This window comes from Oreochromis niloticus, linkage group LG2 (genome assembly GCF_001858045.2).
Source record: "Oreochromis niloticus isolate F11D_XX linkage group LG2, O_niloticus_UMD_NMBU, whole genome shotgun sequence".
Classification (NCBI taxonomy): Eukaryota; Metazoa; Chordata; class Actinopteri; order Cichliformes; family Cichlidae; genus Oreochromis; species Oreochromis niloticus.
Genome location: NC_031966.2, coordinates 32,374,251 through 32,387,855, shown reverse-complemented (window position 1 = coordinate 32,387,855; position 13,605 = coordinate 32,374,251). Strand labels below are relative to the sequence as shown.

The 13,605-nt window shown below is 40.3% G+C and overlaps 1 protein-coding gene across 2 annotated transcripts; it reads left to right on the top strand.

Moving 5' to 3' along the window:
• Positions 1-416: 416 nt before the first annotated feature.
• sting1 (stimulator of interferon response cGAMP interactor 1) lies at positions 417-12,386 on the top strand. Of its 2 annotated transcripts, XM_003451773.5 has the most exons (8): positions 417-771; positions 945-1,074; positions 1,848-2,074; positions 2,556-2,748; positions 7,264-7,372; positions 7,680-7,924; positions 9,305-9,491; positions 9,904-12,386. In XM_003451773.5, the coding sequence occupies exons 3-8, from the start codon at positions 1,848-1,850 to the stop codon at positions 10,152-10,154; spliced, it is 1,212 nt and encodes a 403-aa protein (XP_003451821.2). In that variant the 5' UTR covers positions 417-771; positions 945-1,074; the 3' UTR covers positions 10,155-12,386. The 2 variants fall into 2 exon arrangements, with proteins under 2 accessions (XP_003451821.2, XP_013130866.1); XM_013275412.3 differs by lacking the exon at positions 417-771 and having other exon boundaries at positions 823-1,074.
• Positions 12,387-13,605: the final 1,219 nt, after the last annotated feature.

Below are 13,605 nucleotides of genomic sequence, written 5' to 3'. Positions count from 1 at the left end.
CAATATATTAAAAATATTATATTCTACTGAAAATTGCACCAACACCACATGTTGTATCACAAGGAGTACGCCAAGCCAAAGAGCATTAAAGACAATCAGTTTCACTTTACTGGAAATAACCAAAGTAAAGCACCCAACTAACCAAGCCATGCTGACTACGACCCTGCTTTAGGAAGAAGAACAATATAATATGCACCGGTTTAAAAGAAAGAACCAACGGACATTAAAAAGCCAAACAACAACAGCAGCCAGCACTGCAACAGAAGAACAAAAGAGGACTATTGTACACAAAACCACATATACTCCCCTTTAAACCTCAGTACTCTGAACTGCCTTCCCCCACTCAGGACAGTTCAAACACTTTACCGTCACATCCTCTCTCTGATCCTGGTTCAGCTGGAGGTAGATACCACTTAAGATAAGATGAGATAAGATAAGATAAGATAAGAATTTTTTGATCCCACTGCAGGACAATTTGTGAGTTACCACAGCTCAGGTACAGATAGCAGGATGAGCACTTCAATACTCATCTACAAGTACTTTATAGGAAGTGACAGCAGACAGTGATAACAGCAACCACTGTGTGCTGTGTGACTTTTATGGACTAAATAGAGGTTAATGTTTACTAAAATCACTTCAAATAAATGCCTGTGGAACAGATGAAGATCTTTGGTCAGGTGGCAGCAGCGGTCTGAGTCTCATAGCAGACGTATCCCGACACATTCAGCTCAAGCTCAAGTTACCGCTCCCTCTCTCTCTCTCATGTATACGGTAGGTCTTTGCTTCACCCTCCCAGCAGCTGAATGAAGGAAACACAGTGAAAATTTTATTGGTGGAGAGCCAGAACTTCCTCGAGTGTATTAGCTCTCTACCCGTCTCTCTTTTTTCACTTTCTCTCTCTTTTTCTTTGCCACCCACTCTTTACCTCTCCTTTACTGTGGTAGTGAGAATATTTACGTCAAATGAAAACTGAAACTGTTATACCATGAGGGGTGGAGACAGGGGGAGAGAAGAGGCAGTAATAGAGCAGACAGAGGAAATCTCTCCAGTCTGGATCACAGCAGGCACATCAAGGTGAGTCCCTTCATCTGCATCTTTGTCTCTGTTGTAGTTTTATAACATACTAATAGACAAACTGCCCTCTGTTACTTACCACAGCTGTCTTCACACTGCAATGAAGCGTGATTAACGACACGTGTAACGTTAAAGTAAAAGGCTGCAGCTTCTGTTTAGCGGGACTACATCAAATAAACCAGCTAGCGAGCATGTTAAATGTACCTCATTGTGCTTTAACACTCTTCAGTAACACCTGTAACATTGAAGTGTAAGTTCCATATTGTCACACGGCATCATTTTTGCCCTTTGGCATTTCCCTTCTGCCTTTTATGACTGGTGCAGTGCTGTGATGGATGTCACAATACCAGTTTTGCCTTAACAGCAAAAGAAATTGCGAAAAAACACCTGCGCATAACTAGTTTTTAAATAAGCAGGTTTCAGCCTGCAGAGGGTTCCTGTGGAAAAATTAACCCCACCCCCACCCTGTTGGTCTAATTTGTTTATGCTGACTGACTACAGTCCACCTGTTTACTTCTTCTGTAGGTATATTTATGCTAACGTGTAACAGCTGATGGTGCTCACGTCTTTTAAAGTTATAGAAGTTAAACAAGTTTGTGTTAAAAGCGCTGCTGGGGTTCAAACCTCCAAACATCCACAACCATGCAATTTGTTACTCCTGATGATCGACTTAAATATTCCAGACCAGAATTTAGACTTCAATAAAAAGCCTTGGGTGAACTGGCTCTACAGTATCTATTTTTCTGTAAGCTCTATTTTTTCCTTCCTGACAGATGCAGTGCCCTAGAGAACAGGATGCTCTAATCCCTCAGCCCCGTGGGAATTTACCTAAGCTCTGTGCTGCGGTGCCAGTTGCCGTAACTATAGGATGCATGCTTTTATTCTCTCCTGAGAAGTTGCTTGGCTGGATTGCCATAGCAGTACTCATGCTGACTGTTGGCCCTTTGCTACATGGGCTCTGTCTGCTGGCAGAGGAGCTGATATATCATTCAAACACAAGGTGAGAGGAAAGGTGTGGTTGTATTACATTCACTGTATATGAAAGATGGGAGTAGCTCCATAACATTACTGTTAGCCTCAAGTGGCCACTGAAGGAACTGCAGTTATTGACTCCACTTCAGAAGTTACAATTGTTACAACTGATTAAAGCAGTTTAAAACCATTCAGTATGCTTACTATCAATATATATAAAACAAGAGGCTTGGATCACAGAAACAACTAAGTATGTCCGAGTTCATTGATTTAATTCCACAAGCTGAGACTTTACTGTTCGTGAGTGCTGTGTCACTTCTTAGGATGATTTTTAGTAAAGATATTTCTTTCCACAACTTGTGGAGCTCAAAAATGACAAAACATGTTTGCTGCCAAATTATTGTTAGAGATACCAAGACAGCCTTTTAAAAGTAATAATTACTCTGTACAGCAGCAACACATGTTAACGGGGCCAAAATTTGCCCTTCTTCCTTCCATGTTCTGACCAGATATCGAGGACAAGGGATGCTGAGCCACATGCTCCCTGCCTGTGGTTTGGGGGGCAAGACCCTGCTCGCTGCTGGTGTGGCAAGCCTAATGCTGTACCTGGCTGGACATCATCTACCACACAAAGGCAACACCTGGGAACTCCTTGTCCTTGTGTTTGTCCTTTACCCACTGATGAAAGTCTCTGGAGTCCTGGTGAGGTTACAGACACGTCTTCATTGCACATCGCTGTCTTTCTCTTACAGGGCTTTCAGCCTCTCGCTTTAATGCTACCTTTTATTAAGCTTGTGTTCTAATAGAGATGAGGAAAAGCTGGGCAGAGGATTTTGTTTCTTTTATTATGACAAATATAAAACTGTCACCAAAATGTTAAGAAGCAACCACCATGAATTTATGTCTAAAACAAGTATTTTTTTGACGCAGTATCAATTAAAGGATTATGTTTGTGTAATACCAAAATTTACCACAAGATGGTGCAGTTTTTGAATGAACAAGGGTGAGGTGTAGAGCTGTAATTACAGAGGGATAGATTTAATGAGGCGATGGGAAAGCTAGATTGAGAAGAGACGTTACAGTTAGTGAGCAGCAGTACAGCTTATACAGAGTGAAAATGTGGAGGAAGTCAGGAGCGGGTGGTGAGGTGTGGTGAAGTGTGGGGCAGGAATGGTAGATGGGTTCAAGGTGGGGAGCTGGGATTTTATTAGTTATTGGCTCTGAGCCCTTTCTTGTTTGCAGTGGTGATGGACAGGTTGAGAGGCGAAGTTAGGCAGGAGTTTCTGTGGACTGTGAGGTTTAAACATAATATTGGTATAGAGTGGGAGGCAGGTGGAGGTGTGCACTGGAGAGAAGAGGACTGAAAAGAAGACGCAGAGTAAATGAGTTTAAATACTTGAGGTTAGAAAGAAAACCGTCTGGACTTCTTTAAGTTGCTTGAAGATGTTTCCCCAAGAAGCTTCTTCAGTTCTAGGGTCAAATGGTGGAGAGTCCCAGATTTAAGCCCTGTGGGAGTGTCCCCCCAAGAGGGACAATGGACCCCCTAATGATCCTCTACCTAATCACACGAGCCAAAATGTGAAAACGGGTGTAGATCACAATCAGCCAAGGTTTCAGGTGAACCCGCTGTGAAACCTAGCCCAGGATGTGAGTGGGCATTAAGGCGTCTGGGAAGGGATCTCAAAACTGGATTATAGATGGCAGACAGTTGGTGTCGTAAGCCCCGCCTCTGTTCAAAGAGGGTCGTTCACAGTGGACATAGATGGCTTCTTTCACGATGACTTGGATGACTGAGAACCTTCATAGACATACTTGAGGTTAGCTATCAGTGCACAAGAGAGTTAAAGAAGAGGGTGCAGGTAGGGTGGAGTGAGTGATTTGTGACAGAAGGATGGCAGCAAGAGTAGAAGGGAATGTTTCGCCCCTAGTGGTGAAAGTTTTATTAAAATTTGCTGATGTGAAGTTTGAGTGTCATCCTTTGCTGCTGTTCAGATCGTGTAGCAATAGCGCAACACTTGGCACATCCCAAAAAGACGCTGAACAAGAATGGAAATGGAAATCAAGAAAAAGTCATAAACAGGCTGCAACACACAAATACAGCAGCACAACTCTTTAACACATTAACATGTCATGGAAGTTGAGGATGCACTACACAAGTGCTGCTACCTCATTTCAGATGTTGTTCACACAGCGCTCCTCAGTAAAGTAATTCGTCATTCCAAAGAAATAAGTAAGTAAGTAAAGTAAAATTTTATTTATATAGCACCTTTCAAGATAAAAATCACAAAGTGCTTTACAGAGGCAAAAAACAGAGATTAAAATCCAAAACAAAACAAAATTAACCAAAAGCGAGTTTAAACAGATACGTTTTTAACTGCTTTTTAAAAGACATGACTGAGTCCACAGATCTCAAACTCAAAGGGAGCGAGTTCCAGAGTCTGGGAGCCACTGATACAAACGCTCTGTCACCTTTTGTTTTTAACCTTGTATGAGGGACAACCAGCAACCCCTGGTCACAAGACCTCAGGGACTTGCTGGGGTGATAAGAAAGAAGAAGATCACTTAAGTAAGTAGGAGCTACACTGTGCAGGGTCCTATAAGTCATGATTATGATCTTAAATTGGACCCTGAACTTGACAGGGAGCCAATGGAGCTGAATCAGGAGGGGAGTGGCATAGGAGTGTTTGTGATGCTTTGTCAGAAGCCTAGCAGCAGCATTCTGAACGCCCTGCAGTCGTTCCAGGGAGGCATTACTTAAGCAAGTAAACAAGGAATTACAATAGTCTAAGCGGGATGAAACAAATGCATGAATAATCATTTCCAATTCGGAATGTGACACAATAGGACTCAGCTTAGCGATATTTCTTAAATGGTAAAAACAAGATTTAACGTGTGTGTCCAGCGTCAGAGCTGGATCAAATGTAACACCAAGGTTCCTAACGGATGATTTAATATAAGAAGCAAGAGGGCCTAGATTTTTAACCACGAGGGGAACAAATTTCTCAGGAGCAAAGACAATGACTTCCGTTTTATCAGCATTTAGTTGAAGGTAATTACCAGCCAACCAATCTCTAACGGAATCTAAGCAGGACTGCAAGATTTGGAGCTTAGAAACATCAGGTGGCCTAAAAGAGATATATAGCTGAATATCATCTGCATAACAATGATATGAAATATCAGAGAAAGAGCTAAGAAGTTGCAGAAGAGGGAGTAAATACAACAAAAACAATAATGGTCCCAAGACAGAGCCCTGAGGCACCCCATAGGCAAGAGAGCTGACGGAAGATCTGAACTTAATCCAGTTCTCTTGATGATGAATGTTCTCTCCTCTTGATCCAGCTGCCATTGCCGCACCCAGAGCTAAACTCACATTGCAGACAGTCATTAATTAGCAGGATTTCTGGAATGTCCACCAGCCTGTCTACACTAGAAGACTTTCACTATAAACATAAACACGGAGCTACAGGCACAACCGGTCGGGTTAGTTGAAGGGCTACCGACTCGTCATGCTCAACAGTGCATGCAATCGTCCCAGCAGCAGTCTGTCTTTACATGCACTCAGACAGTAGATATGGGATCTCAAACACACACTACCAGTCAAAAGTTTGGACACACCTTCTCATTTGATGGTTTTTCTTTATTTTCATGACTATTTACTTTGTAGATTCTCACTGAAGGCATCAAAACTATGAATGAACACATATGGAATGATGTAGTAAACAAAAAAGTCTGAAATAACTCCAAACATGTTTTAAATTTTAGATTCTTTAAAATAGCTACCCTTGGCTTTGAGTACTGCTTTGCACACTCTTAGCATTCTCCTGATGAGCTTCATGAGGTCGTCACTTGAAAGATTTTCCAACAATCTTGAAGGAGTTCCAAGGCATGCTGCGCACTTGTTGGCCCTTTTGCCTTCGCTCTGTTCAATTTAAATCATCAACAGTGTCACCAGTAGTTCATGGTAGGAACCATGTATGTAGAGACCATCCGTTCACCTTTTCTGCATCTCACGGCGGCTGGGACCAAAGATTTGAAATTTGGACTCATCAGACCAAAGCACAGATTTTCACTGGTCTAATGTCCATTCCTTGTGTTTCTTGGTCCAAACAAATATCTTCTGCTTGTTGCTTTTTTCATGGTTTCTTAGCAGCTATTTCACCATAAAGTCTCCTCTGAACAGCTGATCTAGAGATGTGTCTGCTACTGGAGCTCTGTGCGGCATTTATCTGGGCTCTAATCTGAGATGGTGTTAACTTTCTGAGGCTGATGACTCAGATGAATTTATCCTCTTGGTCACTTGGTCTTCCTTTCCTGGGGCGGTCCAGTTTCGTCGTAGAGCTTGATGGTTTTTGCGACTGCACTTGGGGACACATTCAAAGTTTTAGCAATTTTCCGGACTCACTGACCATCAGTCTTCAAAGTAATGATGGACTGTTGTTTCTCTTTACTTAGCTGGTTGGTTCTTAGTTCTAACTACTGTTAGAACTCATAATATGAACTCTAACAGTTGTCAAATAGAGCTGTCAGCTTTGTACCAGCCTGACTTCTGCAGAACACAACTGATGGTCCCAACGACATTAAGAAGGCAAGAAATTCCACAAATGAACCCTCACAAGGTGCACATGTGAAGTGAAAACCAGTTCAAGTGAATACATCATGAAGCTCATTGAGAGAAGGCCGAGGGTTTGCAGCAAAGGGTGGCTGCTTTCCAAGAAAGTAGAAAGTAGTAAAGACAAAGAAAAACCATTAAATGAGAAGGTGTGTCCAAATGTTTGATTGTGTATATGATTACGTTTTAGTAGTTAAAGCCTTTACTGAACGACTGGACAGTTTGATCTCAGTCAGAGCTCGTGTGTGTTTGTGGCTCACAAATAAAAACAGCTTTACAGGACTACACTACACAAAGACCAGTCCCTTCCCGGGGCTTTACCTGATTAAAACTGATATGGCATTTCTTGAGTAAAAATAGACTCTAAACATGTCTTCATTAGCAACAATGACCATTGCGTTTTGCACAGATCTCTTTTGGTGCAGCTGACTCTGTCCCTCATGTTGAATTCAACCTAAAAATATATTTGTTCCACATAGGAAAGGGCAGCTTGGGCGAGAGGATGCCCTTTTCTTTCGCCTGGCACCTTCAGCAGGGTGTCAGGTGGCTCCTGAGCATAGGTGAAGTGTTGTGACATTGTTGCGGCTGTTTCTGTGGTTGGCATGCAGGGTCCGTCGGAGGTGGAGGTGTCAGACATCTGCGAGGGGAGGAAGAAGAACGTAGCCCACGGCCTGGCCTGGTCCTTCTACCTGGGATACCTGCGACTGGTCCTGCCACGTCAGTAACATGAAAACATCCACAAACAAATCATGTTTTGTCCTCATGTGCTGTTACATTCAGTTTGTGTCCATGTGTGCAGAGGTTTCTCCCTGTTAAAAAGGGAGTTTTTCCACTGTCACCAAAGCGCTCGCTCTAAAGGGGTCAAAATGTATTAACCAGTTCAAGTTGAATCTATTGAGCTGCTAGACTCTGTTGTCTGTTCTTTTTGGCTCACAGGGTCACACTTTCTTCTCTATTACAGAGATGGGAGCTGAAGGTGAATGAAAAGATCTGAATTTGTTTCTGTGTTTGCGTGTCTATTCAGATTTGGAGCAGTCCATCGCAGCGTTTTGTGCCACACACCAGTTAAACAACACCAGTTGGGGTCGTGGCTCCAGGAAGCTCCTCATCCTCATCCCTCTCAATGCCAACATTTCCCATAAGCTGGAGGACGAGGATGAAAACATCCAATTCTATGACAACCTACCAAACAACGAGATTGACAGGGCGGGAGTCCGGGGGCGGGTCTACAAGCACAGTGTGTACCGCATAATGGATGAGAATAGGAAGGTATGCAAGCATAAAGTAAACCAGGCATAGGTTTGTTTGTTTTTTTACTTGATTAATGTGCATGAGACTGGACTGAAGTCCATATTAAAAATGTTTGGTCAGTATTAAACAGCTGTAAACATCTCGTGCAGGAAATGAACTCAGCGTCGGGTTTTTTTGCTGCAAGTGTGGGTTGAAAGACTCAGCATGTTCATATTTTTCTCCTTTGATGAGATTTGCAAAGATTGCACAGCTTAAATGTGACAGACAGCGAGAGTCACGGCAAAGTGACAGACTGAAGGGCCTTTTTCTCTATACATAATTTGCTTCAGTATTTTAGAGAACATCAGCGTGCTGTGTATCCAACGTGTTTGATGCAACAAATCTAACACTGACTGTACTCACAAGTAGCAGTTCAGTCAATAGAAAGGAAGTTTGGGGCAACATGAAAGCATTTCGGGTTTCATTTAGGACTAAAAATAGCCGCAGATAGCTCAAAGTGAATGGCTTTGATTTACTGCTGCAGACATCACATGGAATCAGGTTATTTTTACATATATATGCATATATATTCAGTTTAGTGCATATTTAATGTGCACGTTGTACTTCATCTTGGACAAGTACTTTACAGTCTAATACTTTAGAAAGTAACAAAACACATCTTAAGTAATGATTTATAAAGATCAGTTTGGGAGTTTGATTTGTCCTTTTTCCCCTGTAGAACGTCATGTGAGATTTAAAATCATTTAAAACAGGTGGATGCTGGGGTGATGGAGGGGTTGAAACAGCAGGCAGTGTTGAAGGGAGGAGAGATAAGCAATTTTATCATTCAAATAAACATAAATTTGCAGGACGTGTTTGGTGTATGCTTTTATGAGTGTGAAGGAATCCGTGCTGCACACTGTCCTTGCTGAGTGGCCAAGCGCTAAAGTTGCTCTTTATGTTACTTTTGCTGTAGCTTTAACATCATGATCTTTCTCAGTGAAGCCAGGAAATCCTAACAGCTTTACACTGTCTGCTGAGCTGAGCTGATCATTGTGACATTATTTCACTGAATATTTATTTCCAGGTTACGACATACTATAAAACAGACTCGATACCTTATCATCTGATATTTTTTGTACTTTGAAATGAAGAAATAAAATAATCTATCTCACCTTTGAGTATTTCCCTTCAAAAGTTCAGCATTGGTACCACCTCCTGGTTAAAACAAAGAATCCACCAGTGGAGAGGTAGTTTGTGAAAGCGCAGTAACAGCACCATCTAGCTGTAAAACACCAGAATCAAACATATCTGAGAGGAGAGTGCTGCAAGCTTTTAAAGGATTATCTGTCCGGGAAATATATCTTTCCCCGAGTGTCTGTTTTTTGTTCATGTCTGTGTGTGTTTGTGTGTCAACAGGTCCATGAGTGTGTGGTGGAGTATGCGACGCCTCTGCTGACGCTGTACAACATGTCCCAGGAGAGCAGCGCTGGTTTTGGGGAGCCTGAGCGCAGACAGCAGGTTCTGCTCTTCTTCAGGACCCTGCAGGACATCCTGGAGCATTCGCTGGAGTGTCGCAACCGCTACAAACTCATCCTGCTCAATGGTAGGAAGTGTGTGTGTGTGTGTGTGTGTGTGTGTGTGTGTGTGTGAGAGAGAGAGAGAGAGAAAGCGAGAGAGAGAGAACTTTGTACTCCCAGCATGACACAGACTGCTTTTAGGGGGATTTTAGCTTTCAGCTTATCCACTTTCCTACAAGGACGTTGTGGCTGTTTTTAAAGGGGTTTTGTTGCTACACTGGAGTCTAAATGTGGTACAGTATGAAGCTGAAATGAAATATGTAGGTCAGAGGATCAGTATCAGGAACATTTCTGGCTTCGGTCTAGTTAATTCTGGCCTCATGTGAACTCATATTTATCTTTGTGATGGAACTGAATTTCACTGTGTAGTTCTTCAGTTGTTATAACCATGGAATTAACAACCAGATAATCTTCTTCTTCGTCTTCATCATTTTCTAGATGAGCAGGATGACCCTCACTTCCTGTCCAAGGCCATCCTCAGACACTTGGAGCAGCAGGAGAGAGAGGAGTTCTGTCTTACACCAAATCCTCAACAAGAGAGGCCACACCCATTTGTGGGCAATGCAGATACTAATAATGCTGATGCTGATGTGATGAGCAGAGACCCGACGCTCATGATCAGCCTGGAGCAACCTCAGCCTCTGAGGGGCCCCATGGAGGACACTTACCACGTCAGCAAACAAAGATGAAGACAGGCTCTATGGAGGACCAGAAGAGCCACGTGCATCAAAATAAAGAATTTCATGCTTCAATAATAAATTTATCCAATTGAATATGCATTTTTAAATTCATTTTTATTCATGGAAACATTACTAAAATAATTTATTATTCAATGATTTAATTAAAAATAAAAACACTATTTATAAATCATTATTTCAAAATCCCAAATTTAATCTATTTGCTAATAAAATAGGGAATTCACGAGCTAACAGGAACGGGAAAAATGCAGGGAGCAAATGGATTGGAAAATGTCAGAAATAAATGTCTTATTTAAATTATATTTAAAAAAAGATTTTGAAAATCTGTTTTTTAATTTGGAATTTGAAAATGGTTTTTGAAATGAGGTTTTCACTGGGAGATTTTATTAATTATTTATTAAAGGATTCATTTTGAAATACTGATTTTTATTTTAAATGAAATTATTACATCATAAATTACTTTAGTAATGTTTAAATTACTAAAAACAATTCTAAAATGAATTCCTAAATGGATTTCCTAATGCATATTTTATTGCACATTCATTACTGAAGCACAAAATTCTTTATTTCTTCGGGTCCTCCATAAGGCTCCGCCTCCGTCACTGTGTGCCAACTCTGCAACATGATCATTTGGTACATTCCTACAGCGTATATCTTTAAAATAGTGGATTCAATTTATAGCTTTTTGGAGTTTCTTATATAGATTTTTTTTTACATTTTGTTTTGAAAGTACCTTTTGTGCATTCATATTATAGAATAATTCAAATTCTCCAAGAATTGGCACCAGCCTGTTGCGTGGCTATCACACAGAGACAGACAACCAATCACACTCAGGGGCTAATTTGGACTCACCAGTCAAAGTGTCGTCTGTGGACTGTGGGAGGAGAGAGGGAGAACGTGCAAACCCGCACACAAATCTTGCTGTGGAGCGACAGCGCTAACCTCCACCACCGTGCCACCCAATGCAAAGACAAATGGTGATTAAATGATCATTCAAAATAAACCAGTCTGGCATGATTCATTTATTCCAGCTGTTAAAACTGTTAATTAAAATGTATAATTAGTAATAATTTGAAACATGTTGAGATAATTAAAACAATTAGCATGTTCTCAAATGTCAGACACTGATAGTTAATTAACTGTGAATGAACACTGTTAAACAATGAATGTAATAATAATCAATGTACTACTATTTACGGTTTTTAATAAAGGTTTTTGTAAAGGTGCAAATTATGTCTGTAAAATAATAAATCTGTAAACTTTATTTGCTATTATCAAGTTATTACGGTTAAACCGATGTTTATGATTCCAGTTAAACGTGCGTGCGGCATGAATGTGGATGATGTTGCTGCAAGTCACAAGACTGAACCTGCAGGTTTTCTTCTTTTTTATTTTACTGTTTAGTTTAGTTTTCTCGTTGTCTTTCCTTCTGCCTTTGCCGTCGGTTTAGCTTTGTTAATGCAGGAAAGTTCTTGTTTAGTTATTATTGTGAAGTAAAATTAGAGTTAAGTAAAAACTGGGATTGTGACGGCCACACTCTAAAAGTCTGTAACTCCTATGTATTTTTATTTTTTCATCTGAACACAATAACACACTTTAGTTTCCAATAAGTTTATTGATTGATTTGGATACATTTGTTCTATTTGTAATCACGCACATTTACTTTACCTATGTATTCATACCAGTTCATTACTTTCTTTGATTTTTGACCAACCTTTGCTTCTTCTGACTAACCTGCCATGATCCCTGGGAGATGGCAGACAAAAGGTGGTGGTCAGGGTTTGAACACTTAAATACAAAGAGGGATAATTGGACTGCACCACCACTTGCTGAAGGGGAGAATGTGTATTTCTTTAATTAAAAAAAGCTTTTGTATTTGATTAGATATTTGAGTTTAGGGTTCAGTGGTTTTGATTTTCTTCTTTGGTCTTTAGTTTATTAACAAACTGTACTGCATCGTTTTTGTGGTTTATGATTGTGTTTGTTTAAATACCCCTCGTGTGTCATAGTGGTCTGATCAGCCATTATCTATACCCCTGTGTGTCATTTCCTGTTTAGGTCAGTTATGTTTGTTTGGGCAGTCGTTTGGTTTGTGAAGGTTGCAGTTCTTTGCCTGAGTTTCTTTTGTTTTGTTTCTTTGACCTCTTTTATCAGCTCAACATTTATTACTTTTGTAAATATAATTTTTCGGGTTAAATAAATGGAAACCCTATTTTTCTAATATTTCCTGTGACTCCTGCTTTTTTCACCTCGGTCCATCACAGGGTTGCATTATAGTTGGAATATGTTTATTACATGACCAAAAGGACTACTGGGGATCTCTGAATACTTTACAGTCTTGAGAATGAAGACTGGCTCGTGGACCAGTGATGAGGCCTCGATTACAAGCACAGCATTTGGTAATCATGCTGTGCAAAAACACTATAAAAGCTGTTACATGTGTAGATATTATTATTGTTATGTTCATAATCAGCACAGGTCCACTGGTACTTGGACAGTGACAGAGTTTTTATAATTGTGCTTCAGTACACCACCATCAAAATGTATTCAAGTGCCAACTTTCAGCTTCGATTCAAGAAGGTTTACAAAAAGTTCCACACATTTTTATACACAGTCCAGCATTTTCAGAGACTCAGATTAAGTGGTCAAACTAACACAATTTTCAATGCAAAGATTATTTTTGATACGCAAGTCTAATATGGCCTTATGCAACCGGTGATTTGCACCTGTTTTAAACCATCTGCACTTACATTCACCAAGGCGTCTCTTGATGACAGTGTCCTCCAGAGTGTTGTCATGACTTGGCTGGTTGTTGCTTTTAATAGCTAGAGAAATAATTCTGTGATCACCCTCTTCAGCTTCAGGCATTTCCAGTGCATTCCTCCCCTACTTCTTAACTTCTGAAAATGCGGGAAAATGTCCAAAATTCCCCAAAAGTTACTCTTTTGTTAAACCTCCTTGAATGAAAGCTGAAAGTCTGCACTGCAATCACATCTTGACTGATTATAAAATCCACTGTGGTGGTGCAGAGAAGTACGATGACAAAAACTGGATCACTGTCCATAAACTCATGGACCTTAATGTGAAGCATAACAGTAATACAATATGTAATTCATTAAACTGATAATAAAGTTTATTAGTAAACTCTGAAGTGTTACCTTTGGTTCTTTTATTAAGATATTAAGAAAAGCTGCGCGGTGTGAGCACATGTGACACTAAACGATTCATTTAACATATCCTTATCAAAGTGATCAACACTGACTGCTATTCTGCTGACTCACTGCTATAATTATAAAACATCCTGTGAGCATTCAGAAATGTGAGCAGAGGAAAAATCATGTGCAAACAGTCCACCTTTCATTTAGTGCTAAGGAAGTGTTGCTACGTAAATGTAAATGTGACTTTTCTTATTCTTTTCTTATTTGTTTATTTATTATACTTT